At 42.3% G+C, this 12,357-nt stretch overlaps 2 protein-coding genes across 4 annotated transcripts in view; one reads left to right on the forward strand and one right to left on the reverse strand.

Annotated features, from left to right (window-relative positions):
- PTCD3 (pentatricopeptide repeat domain 3) overlaps positions 1 to 7,940 on the reverse strand; it is a 46,012-nt gene extending 38,072 nt beyond the window's left edge. The window contains exons 1-5 of the mRNA XM_073241542.1: positions 7,790 to 7,940; positions 6,007 to 6,059; positions 5,858 to 5,894; positions 4,485 to 4,530; positions 115 to 183 (exon numbers count right to left, since the gene is read on the reverse strand). Of these exons, the coding sequence (XP_073097643.1) occupies positions 115 to 183; positions 4,485 to 4,530; positions 5,858 to 5,894; positions 6,007 to 6,059; positions 7,790 to 7,890 (306 nt within the window). The 5' untranslated portion in view covers positions 7,891 to 7,940. The remainder of the gene's footprint in view (positions 1 to 114; positions 184 to 4,484; positions 4,531 to 5,857; positions 5,895 to 6,006; positions 6,060 to 7,789) is intronic.
- Positions 7,941 to 8,278: 338 nt separating this feature from the next.
- The window catches only part of POLR1A (RNA polymerase I subunit A), an 80,133-nt gene continuing 76,054 nt past the window's right edge, over positions 8,279 to 12,357 (forward strand). For 2 of the 3 annotated variants that reach the window (XM_037012056.2, XM_073241575.1), the window contains exon 1: positions 8,279 to 8,448. In XM_037012056.2, the coding sequence (XP_036867951.2) occupies positions 8,372 to 8,448 (77 nt within the window). In that variant the 5' untranslated portion in view covers positions 8,279 to 8,371. Of the gene's footprint in view, positions 8,490 to 12,357 lie in introns of all 3 variants that reach the window. The other variant, XM_073241566.1, reaches the window with a different exon arrangement.

Genomic DNA, 12,357 nt, shown 5'->3' on the forward strand with positions numbered 1-12,357 from the left:
TTAACGTTTATAAACTTTTCAAAGGTTTTCATAACTAAGTTGAATTACATGCACCATGTACCCAAACCAGCTGGATAAAACATAAAACCAGAAAAGTTACATGAAAACACTCACAGATTCCACAGAGGATGCTGGTATGAGAAAAGGATCATCTTGGAATGCATAAGGGGCAGCTGTGGTATCCTGAAGAAGAAACAGAAGTCTCTTCAGCTAGATTTTTATTAAGACCTTGTACGTTTTGGCGATGACCATAAATTCTGTAAAATAACTTATTAACTCATATGCAGAAGTATGTATGCTTGCGTGTACCTGTGTACATGTATAAAGAGAGGAGACAGGTGTTTATGCTGTGTTCATGGCCCTGTAAGACTTGGTTATAATTATGCACAACTTAAAAGCAAACAATGGCTCAAATCCCCATGACTGCTTCTTAAGGTGTGAGTCCTGCTATTTTAAACTAAAGATCCTCTGAATTAGCTACCCTGGGCACCTTGGTTCCTGCACTAGGGTTTCTGTCGAAGCATGGCCATGAACCATTCAGGAGAGCCTCCCCAGAGCACAGGATACCCGGGCACTCTCGGTTGGGAGACAGCAGCTTCTGTTTGCTGCTGCTTCTCTCAACTGGGCCAGGCAGACCCTGAGCAAAACTAGGAGTGCACTCAGAACCGCCCCCAAGTTACTTACTCTCCTCCTTTCCTCTCCCTTGGGGCCCCATACTGAGGGTCCAGACACCTTTGTTCCACAGGTAAAACTCACCCTACATCCTGAATCTCTTCTGACTCCCCTTGATGCCTTGTCTTACTGACCTGGACTCTCTCTGGGGACAGCATCCCTGAGCCCTCTATGGGAATACCCGCGGCCCAGAGCAGTGTATTTTGGGGTCTTGGTTTCCTGCTGCCACTTTCAGAACCCTTATCACACTCTTCACCTGAGGCTCTTGTCCCGTGGTTACAAGCACATGACCAAGATGAGTCGGGTGTGTAGCAGCGCCCAGAGGGAGGAGGGGGAGCCCCCCAGTGAGCTGCCCCGGACCACTCCCTGATCAGACTCACACTGGTTGAAGCCTGGCTCGGCCTCTGATCCTCTGCACCACCCTTATTAAATTCCTGTGTAGGGCTTCTGGTTTTGGAGACATGTTGGACTTCTTCTTAAATTACTAGACTTATTCCTCCAATTTGTCTCCCAATTTTCCTCCCTCAATGATTTCCAAGTCCATCACAGTCTCTGAGGAACAACTCCACTCTGGCCCTGCAGCTCAGATGCCTCAAACCAGATTTATTCCCAGCCAACCTCCCCTGACAGCTACTCTACCTTCTCTACCTCACTGAATGGACTGACCCTCTCCTATTATTTCCATTCAACTAACCCATCCTCAGGTCCAGCCTCCTGGGTCCTTAACATCCCTTACCGACTCCACTGTCGCTTATCCCACCTGCCACTGCCTTAGTTCAGTGTCTGCCTTACTCATTTGTTCAGTATTTATTGAGCACCTCCTATGTCCAGGAAGACAACAAAATCCCACCCCCTTGTGAAGCTTACAATCTAATAGGGAAAAAAAAAAGACTCTAGAAAAATTATAGCAAATTAAAAGGAGACAACTGCTATGCAGATAAATGAAGTACAACATATCCGAAAAAGACACATACAATTCTAAGTGGGGTGACCAAGGAAAGTCTCACTTACAGGTGATACTTAAGCAAAGATAAAGAGATGAGAGAGGGAAAATATGTGGGTATCTCAAGCAAAAATATTCCAGGCACAAGGAACAGCAAACATTAAAGCCCTGAGGCAGATGTGTGACTGCTGAGAAACTAAGAATGAGCCAGGTGGCCAGGGTAGCCAGAGAGGAGTGAGCAAGAAGACAGGAGATGTGGTCAGGCTACCGGGGAGTGGTGGGGTGGTGATCACATAGGGCCTTAGGAGCCCTGGCAAGGACTTCAACTTTCATTCCAGTCATGACAAAGGAGAAGCCACTGGAGTTTTGAGCAGAAGAGTGACGTGACCCTCCATTATAGCAGGTCAATCAGTCAGCTGCTTAACTGAGGCAGGGATCTGAGGAAGTAGAAGGGACAGAGACTGTTGTGGTTAATCCAGAAGAGTAGGAGATGATGACGGCTTAGATGACAAATGTGCTCTTGGTGACGGTAAGTATTCAGAATCTGGATATTGTGCAAAAAAGTTACCAGGTCCAAAAAAGAAAATTACTATCTTTAGAATGGCCTGCTTGTAATCATGGCCCTTGGCTGTCACCTAGAACTTGGATTTCAGAAGGGCTGTACCATTCCCAGTACTGGTAAGAGAGATTCACTATGTCTAACTTGTTTGTACAATGCGGTTCATGCTGAACTCCTGCTCTCCTGGGAGCCTGGAATTTGGTGCCAGGCCAGGCATGGGGTGCCTGCATGACAAGACTCCAATAAAACCTCTAGGCACTGAGTCTCTAATGACCTTTCCTGGCAGGCACTTCACACGTCCTGTCACAACTGCTGGAGGAATCAAGCATGTGCTGGGTGGCACTACTGGGAAAAATCTCTTGGAAGCTTGTGCCTGGTTTCCTCTGAACTTTACCCCATGTGCCCTTGCCCTCTGTTGATGTGTTGTGGCCTTTCACTGTAATGAACTGTAACTGTAGGACTATACACGGAGGCCTGTGGGTCCTAGCAAATAACTGAACTTGGGAATGGCCTTGGACTCCATGTATGTACATTTTGAAGGAAAAAATAAAGGGTTTACTAATGTGCAGCATGAGAGAAAGGCATCAAAAATGACTCCCAGGATTTTGACTTGAGCAACTAGAAGGATGGGCTTGCCATTAATGAGAAGCAGGGAATGTATGCGTAGGTCTGGAGGAAAAGGAGTTCAGTTCTGGGCTTAAGATCTTTATCATACATTCATGTAGAAAGCTTTCCCATCTCCACATTGCTGTATTACCCACAATATGTCTGATTATGTCACACCACTGCTTAAAATTCTCCAATAGACTTGGATAAAAAACAGAAGTTGCTAGCATAGCATTCATGATCTTGCCTCACCTCTCATTTCTCTATCACCAAACCCTAGGTTCCCACCAGACAATCCACTCATCTCTACTCCCGTGCCTCTGCTCATGTGCTGGCGCTGCAGGAATGCTCTTTCCCAACACCGTGTTCCTGCTTCTCTCCTTCCAAGCACCAATCTTGATAGCTCTTCTGTACATCCTTTTCCAGTACCGGCTGCATACCCTCTTCTCAGTCCTCCACCCCTTTAGGAACTATGCAAGGACTCTACCTTTATTCTACATCCAGCACATCTAAGGGTAGAATGTGTGGTTTCTGAACGAACAAATGATAGTCCCTTGTATTTTATGGGCCCAAACCTAGACAAGTCAGATAATTGTACACATAATTCTACAATTTCTTTGACATGAAGGTGGCCCTGGACCATTCTCATTGAAAAACTGAGAACAATCTCAGAGGCCCATTTTTCTAGTTTACATTTCAGGTACCTATTTATGGATAAGCGAGGTGCTGGAAAGCTCAATGTTTTGCTAGGACAGAGATAGAGTAATTAAAAACTTTTCTTCAGAAACTGCTACAGTACATCAGTGCACATTTGACCCAATGAGTCTTAACATCTAGAAAGAAAGAACAATTCTGGAAATCTGTGATAATGGTCTCAAGGAGGATCAGTGTCCACATATATATTGTAGTGAAAGAACTTAATTACTCTAGGTATTTTCCCCAGTACAATTTCCAGTTAATGGGAAAAAAACCACCTAATCAGAAAGTTACATTTCTGAGGCATTTACCAAGGTTTTAGTTTCTGTCTAAAAACTATTCTTGAATTGTCAACAATGCAAATTACTAACAGATTAGGAAAGTTATAGCAACAACAGAACATCTAGCATACGCTGAGCATTCCCTTTGTGTTAGGCACTGTCCCCAGTTCTTTTTCTAACTTGCTTCTCACCCAAACTTTTGGGTTTGGCACTATAATTGTAATATGGATAAGGGAACAGAAGCATCCAAAGATAACTTTGTGGTAAAGGTTACAAAGCTATTTGCTGAGCTATGAGACAAACATTTGGCTTCAGGACCCACATTTTTAATCACTGCATTATTTCTAGCATGGCAAGTACATGATTTCTCAAATTTGGCCTATGCATCACTTACATTATAGTATCATACCTCAACTATCCCCTAGGAACATGCATTTCAACAAGCTCTTCAGGGAGTTAAGTTTAAAGATCACTGGTACAGTACAAACACATAGAATTCAGAGACAAAAGACAAGGAACTAAATCAAGGCTTTAATTTCCTAACCAGCCCTGAGCCAGTCACTTTAAAAGGTTTAGTTTCCTCATTTGTCACAAGGAACAGATTAGACAATTTCTACGAAACTTTCCAGATCCACCCACAACAGTTTAATTGTGAATAATGAAGATACATAACATCATATGCATTATCAGCTGAGTCAAACTACTAAAACCTCAAATTCCTACTTACCCTGTGTACTGTGGACGCGAGCGCTTGAAGAACAGCCACTTTATCCCTAAGAATGAGAATCACAAATTAGCCAGCACCAGGGTTTTTCACACCCACAAAGTGAATGAGTGATTCCGCTTTCATAACAGACTGACCAATAAAACAGTTCAGGTTCCAGCTACAGCCAGTTCTTATTTCTCAGGACCACCCAAGTTAGAAAATGAGGTAACTGTCTGGTTCTTTTGCCTAAGGGTGGTTAGTACGTGTACTTTGCCTGCCCTCTCTGGCCTGGTCCCTAATACCATCACTCCAGACTAACAACTTCTATGCTCACCTCGTAAAACTGTACCTATCCTGACTCTTACCTCCTCCTGTCTACTTCCCTCTGTATTCTTACTGCAGCTTTCTGGGCTACCCATGCCTCTATTATTTAATTTGGTGGCTCTTAATTCAGCTGTATGTGAGAATAAGTCACAAACTGCACTCCGTACCTATGGAATCAGAACCTCCAAGTTCCAGGGAGAACTGTCACATGTGTTCTTTCTGAATTCAGGATCAATATGTTGCAACCTCCTGGTTCTTATAAGAAGTTCAGGCCAGCTGTCTCCTGCACCTATGGATAGAGACCTTCCCTGAACTACTAGGAAAGGAGGTTTCATTGGAATAATTGAGAGAAGATTATGTGGTTTCAAGTGTGCTTTTACTCCTGTGTTATATTTTATGTATTTCATCTCCAAAAGGGAAATAAGAGTAATTCAGCACCCCCTGTTGCAATTATATTTATAATTTAGCTACTGTTATATTTATAATTTACTTAAGCTTATAAAAAAAAAAAGAACCTGAGTCTTCGAGCATAGAAAAATCATGGTTTTTCTGAGGGGCTTTCAATTGCATTCAGTAATATCACTACTATAAAAAACTTTCATGAAGAAGTTTTAGATCTTATGTATTCAACATATGTTGAATAAGGCAATTTATTCAAGGATCTGGCTAATTAATTTAAAAACCTAAATTTTACAGTCCACGCCATTTACTTTATTTTACCTCACTTAAAGACCACAAAGATATTTTTGGTTTACCAACAATGTGAGTTCTTAGAGAAAACAAAAAAAATGATTCAAATGACAGTGCTCATGATTAACCATTTTTATGTAACTATTAACCTGAACTCAGTTCAGAAGATGTTTTTTAACTCTTAAGTAAATCTCAAGCCCCATTACCTTACTCTCCCATCCTCCTCTTTCACCTTTAATTCCCAAGCCTTTAATCCTTCAGCTGTTCCCTCCCAGAACGCTCTTCTACTGCTCTTCCTGTCATTGGCTCCTTACTTAAAAATGTTTCTTTTGCTCATAATAAGCACTCAACCATGTGCTGAATGAACAACCAACACTCACCAAGTTTTCTTTTTTGGAATGACCACTTCTTCAGTCCCTTACAATGAAAAATACAACAAAACATATCAGTTTCCCAATACTACTACTACAAGAAGTACAAGGTGTTGATATAAAAATGGAATTCTTTCAGTATACATTTATTTATATACCTGTTACATCAGTTCCTTCAACTTTTGGGAGGGCTGTACTTCCAGAATAGACTCTGCAAAAAATAAAAGCCCTAAAGTTAATGTTCATTAATGAAGTTCCCACCTCACTTCCACCTCCGTGCATTTAAGCCCAAATTTTCCAATTATTATGGATCAAACTGACTATATAATTCATGTCAATGTACACTGAGAAGACATGGCCTCAACAGCAGGTTCAAAACCATTACAAAATAGATCCAAGATAGGAACACAATATGGTCAAATTTTTAAAAATCAGGCAATTTCATTAAATAAAACCAGGGAAAATTTTAACAGCCCTTGAGCAACTTAAGTTCAATTTAGAGTTTTAACTTTGGGAACCTAAAACACTGAAATTGAGGACAACTTAATGAGCTCATCTTTATATGGGCAATCTTTAATAATAATAAAAGACTATCCCACTTAAAGCAATTATGACCAATTATGAAGCTAAGGCCTGAAAGCTATGGCCTTCTATTCCACTGCCTTCAACAATCAGGTATGTACCAAATACACACTTCCTAATTTAAACTAGAACAGCTGATACTACTTTTTATCCAAAATAGTAGACTTGTTGACTCATGACCAAGTCTTAAAATGTTCTAATCACACTAAAAGATATGGTCAACTTACGACACAGATAATGTGCACCATTATCTTGTATATATATCCCCTTCCTACATGGCATTGGTACCATTCATAGAATTGTCAAAAGATGTGATTAGAAAATTACATCCTCTACTGGTATCTGGTCTCAGATGTCATTTTAAAACAATACTTTTCTGCTAGGGATCAACTTCAGAGAGTGATTAACTCTTTCAAATCATGCTGTTTCTCATGACATTAGGACATACAGACCACTGTTGTCTTGTGGGTGAATGCTGCGTGAGAGATGTTGCTGTCAGGCAAAGGAAATGGGTAGAAAAATAACAGTGGGCACTACCCAGAAAAGGCCTGGGATTGCACAGCAGCATTAAGGCTTCTCAATACTAACTGAAGCGTCTTCTGTTTTTCAAATAGAATGTGAAGAAAAGGTTACACATAAAATGTATAGTCTATGTTACACAGCTCACTTACTCCTCACAATTTTTCGGATGGTTATTACAGGCTCCAGCCTACGAACAAGAAAATTTGTCTATTATCATACTTAAGGAATGGAAAACACCCAATCTAAAATTAGTTTTTTCCTCAACTTTCACCACAAATTACTGTTTCTCGTATTTCCACAATGCCACTGCTTGTAACTGAGTAAAAAAAAATTATATAAACGATACATATTCCAAGCTGTAACAATCACAGAAATCCAAAGGGCCTGTTCAGATCTTTTAAACTTTATTCGTTGTTTTGAACACTTGGATATTCCCCACAACATCAGCACAACATGGAGCTCATAACCTGCCTTTATTTAGGAAAATCTGAGTTCTTCCCGTTGGGTGAAAATGAAAAAGGGCGCGGTATTTTTTTTAAACTTGAGGCAGGTTGCTAATAGTCACACACTGAATGCAGGCTCCAGGAGGGCTCGACCCTAAACTTGACGACAGCTCTAAATCCTGGGATACCCCAGCCAACTAAAAAATAACACCTGAAGAAATGCGTTTCCAGTCCTTTTTCAAGGACTGAGGAACCTGGTTTTAGGAGCACGCGGCCTGAGAACGCACATGGGCGCTCTACTCCGTCGTAGAGAGTACGACATTCGGGGAAAAGGGGACACAAAGGGGTAAGCTGATTACGGGTCTTCCTCATGGACTCTCCAAGTTTCTCTTACCTGCAACTGTGAGCGCGTCCACATGGACCTGCCCGCCGACCTGTCTGCAGCAGGCCTTGCCTGCCAAGGAATCCCAGACGCCAAACGCAGTCTAGCGACATTTTTGGCTTCCTCGCATAGCATGTTGGGAAAGCATGACCTCGACCTTCCGTTCACTACGGGGCGGGGCGGCGCGGCGGGGGGGGGGGGGGCGTTAAGGCGGGCGGGGTCTAGCTTGACTATTGGTTGAGACCGGACGAGACAAACGCAATCATAAAATAGGTTACATGCTCCTGGTTTAAAAGATTTTTCGGAAGTTAAAGGCTCAATATGCCTCATTTTCTAAATAATTGTCTAAAACGACTATTTTTAATGACATTTATCTTTGATTGTTTTCAAAATAAAGGGGACGAGTGAGAGTGGTGAAACTATAGCCCTCCCCACCCCCACAGAGGAAGTGGTTGCGGCCTCGTAACTCGTTCCGTGAGCTTGCCTCGTGCGCAAGCGCAGTTTAAATCACATGGTAGCTGCGGGCGTTCGGCTGAGGGTTTTGGCGGTGTTGATTAGAACTCCCGCTGTCAGGACTCGAAACTGACTTGGAGAATGTTGGGCTCAAAAACAATTCCCTGGCGGCGGCTGCAGGGCATTTCCTTCGGGATGTATTCGGCCGAAGAGCTCAAGTAAGGAGTTTGTGGGAAGCATGCAGTGTCTGTCTCATGAGGTCGGTGCCATTAAACTACTGTTCCCAAAAGGTCTTGCGCCCACGTTATTCTCTGAGGCTATCGGTGTCCGGCGCGTGGCCTGCTGGGACTCGTAGTTCCGGGAACGTCTCGGCCGGCGGGCACTACGTAGCGCCCGGGAGATGGGGAAGCTGGCGCTGGAGTGGAGAGCGTTCCTCTGTTGCGGCGTTATCGTCCGTCAGTCTCACTGATGCGTTTGTGGAGTTGGTATAATATCCCTAACGCGGTTAATTAAGGACATAATTAATCTTGTCTATAAAATGATTATCGTTCAAGACTCAGTTCAGGCGACAACTTCTCTTTTCTAGGACCCCCTGTATTCTCTGCCTAGTTACTAGATCAAGGGACTCTATTATTAATAAAGTCCCCGTTTTGATCTCGTAGCATTTCGCAGTCTTGACGACACTTGAAACTTCTCTTCCAGGGTCTTATTGTGCTACGTTTTATATTTCTGTAACAAGTTTTCTATTTCTTCCTTCATCTCTTTTTCGATCAGTCTGTCAACCCACAAATACTAATTAATCATTCAGTTTTTGCCAGATACTAAACTAGGCGCTGGTGACACATCGGTGTACAAAGTCCTTGCATTCATGGTTTATATTCTAATTCTTCTCAGGCTCCTTAGCTGATTCCTCTTTTCCTTAAATACTGGTGTTTCTTGATGTTTTGTTCTAGGCATACTGCTTTCTTGTCCTAAATGTCTCTAGACAATTTCACCACTTTCATGTTCGGTACTCTCAAATTTAAATCTCCAGACCAAATTTCTTTTCCTGATTTTCAGACTCAGTTGTTTCTTCAATTTTGCAGAGATCTTAAACTCATATACCAAAAGCTCAACATGAACTCTCCTCTAAAGACTAAACTCGCCCCTCCGAAATGGTGTGCCTAGTCTAATGCAAACTGGTCTCTAGAAACCGGCTCTGGAAATAATTCAACAGTGGGGTCTTCCCTCAGTCTTCCTTGGCATGCAATGTCTTTTCTGCCAGAGGGACCCACTTCCTGCCATTTCTCTCCCTACCCCCAGCATACACTTCCACTCCTAAGGCTCAGCTAAACCTCCGTTATTTTCTAAGGTCTTTCCCCATTTTATGCATTTGTCTGTCACTCACTTCTTGAATTTTTTAATATTTCTGTCTCCTTTCGCTAGCCTTGAGCTTCCTGTAGGTCTCATTCCTTTCTTTCATCCTTAATTTAGGTTGACTGAAAGGATGAATAAATTCCTGATCTACAACTCTGGTAATATTGGTAACAGTGTGCTAGCCCAGAAATTCCAATTCTGTTATCACCAGCCATCAATAGGTAGAATTTCATTGAAAAGCAAGTGTCTCAGGTTGCTTGAATTTTTTAAAAGGACTTTCAAACAGGAAATTGCATGAGCAAGTATACCGGTAACTAACATTGTAGACCTATTTGGGTCTCAGGTTGAGAAATTTTAATAATTATACTACCTTTTATTCAGCTGAGTTCTAATAGCTTCCATCTCACTTGGAGTAAGCTAAGTCCTTAAAATGGTCTGGAAGGGCCCTCCGGCCTCTGCTACTTTTCTTAACTCACCCTTATTCCAGACACTGTAGAGAACCATGAGTACACATCCACCCCAGGACCTTTGCACTCCCTGCTTCTTCCTCCTGTAAAGCCAGGTGACTGCATGGCTTGCCTCCTCATCTCCTTCAGGCCTTTGCTCAGGCATATCCCTCTTAGTGTGCGCTTCCCTGACCACTGGCCCAGTCTGTCATCCTTCCTCTTTCTTGCTTTATTTTTCTCCATAGCATTTCTGCCATCTCACAAGACTATGTACTTAGTTTGTTTTTTTTGTCTGCCTTCCTTCCTCCAGTAGAACCTAAAGCATATGAGCACAGAGATTTGTGTCTGTTTCCCCAGCGTCTAAAGTTGTGTCTGGCTCATAGTAAGCACTCAGTGGGTATCTGTTGAGTGTATGCATGGGTAGATGAGGGAACTATCCATTTCAGCACTTGGCACTTTCAGTCCTTAACTGCAACCATTTGTGATGGTGTCTCCAGTTACAGAAGAGGAAGTTCAAGTCCTGAGAATAAAGTGACTCTCCAGGAAGCAGCAAAGGCCATCCTCAAACCCTATTAGTCCTCAAAGTCTGTTAAGTCTCCAGCTCTGTTCTCTCCAGTGGCATCCTTGTTGGTTGGCCCCCTCTCCATCATATTCCTGCAGTGGTCAGAGGGACTTTCTCCTCTTCTCCTGCAGGAGACAGGAACTTTGTTCCAAGGGCTATGTTTTATTTATGTTACCTTCTAATCATCATAAAGGAGCTGCTGCAATACCCAATTTTTAGGTGAGAAAAAAGCTAAGTAGTTCCTCCAGGGTTACCCAGTTCAGGGTTGCAGGTGGGCTGCAGGTTTGTGGAAAGAGATCACACACACACCAACATAGAGTTAGATTAAATTTCTGATGTGATTAGCTTACTAGCAGCAAAGTGACCATGTAGACAGGAATCACACCAACAGGTCTCCAGGTAGACTCCAGGGTCCTCTGGATCTGAGCGCTAAATTCTTGATGTACCACCATCATTTTATACTTAGTTCATAAGTCAACACTGAGAGAGAACTTAACTGTTTTGGGGCTTCATTAAAAGGAATGTTTATGTTCACACCAGTAGGGGGCGCTCCTCCTCCCATTAGGCCCCCTCTTGTATGAATTAGAGCAGGAGAGTGGGGTCAGTCTAGATGACCCTGAACAATGACTCTACTGCTGGCTTTGCAGTGTTCTGGAAAACCTATTCCCCTGTACTCTCTCCTATTTGGGAGCAGAGTTAGAGGTCAAATCTTTCTCCCCCAAAAGCTGGGTTCTCTCTAAGAGCTGCTTCTACCCTGCCAGGCCTCCGGCTGTAGGAACCAGCATAGTGTTGTAGCAGCAAGGGTAGCAAGAAGACGTGGCAATAGTCTTTCTGTGTTAGGGACGTTATCAGGTTGGGTTTTTTTGTTTTGGCGACTCTTACAGATGCTGCACTCTGATTACCTTGTAGTAGAGAAAGACTAATGATGAGGACAAAACAATGCATTCAATTTCAGATGTGAGCTATATGTGTTGCCTTTGTAAGCATAGGACATAATTTTTCTGCCAGTCTGCACAGGTGTATGCTGGCCCCTGCTGTCCACTCTTTCCATCATTGTGCCTTCAAGTTCTACCAGCTTGCACAGTGTGGTAGAGAGCGGGTCTAGTGGAGAAGGACTTTTGACCAAGACTAGTCTGTGTTCACCTTAACACAGTAAATGTTTTCCTTATTTATAATTCCAGTTAGGTTTTGGAGCTCATAATGAGAAGGAAACATAGATGAATGTTTATCCAACTCTGAAGGAGAAGGACTTAGCCTAAAGGTAGTGGAAGAAAGCACCATAGAAATGTCCTGTGAATTTAACTCATTTAAAATTTAGAAACTTGATGCAGACAATACCATCAAGAAAGTGAAAAGACAAGAATAGGAGAAAATATTTGCAAATCATATATCTGAAAAGGACTTCTATACAGAACATAGTATACATTCTTACAACTCAATGATAAAAAGGCAAATAATCTTTCAAAAAGTCAAATAGCAAAAGGTGGTGATGAGAACATGGAGAAATTAGGGCCCTCATGCATCACTAGTGGGAATGTGAAATGACATACTGCTATGGAAACAGTTTGACAGTTTCCTGAAAAATTAAACATAGGATTGCCATATGCCCAATGATTCTACTCATAGCTAATTCCCCAAGAGAAATGAAAAATTATATCCACACAAAAACTGGTACACAAATGTTCCCAGCAGCATTATTTGTAATAGCCAAAAAGGAGAAATAACCCAAATATCCATCAACTGATAAATGGACAAACAATAGA

The sequence above is a fragment of the Manis javanica genome, chromosome 1 (assembly GCF_040802235.1).
Source record: "Manis javanica isolate MJ-LG chromosome 1, MJ_LKY, whole genome shotgun sequence".
Lineage (NCBI taxonomy): Eukaryota > Metazoa > Chordata > Mammalia > Pholidota > Manidae > Manis > Manis javanica.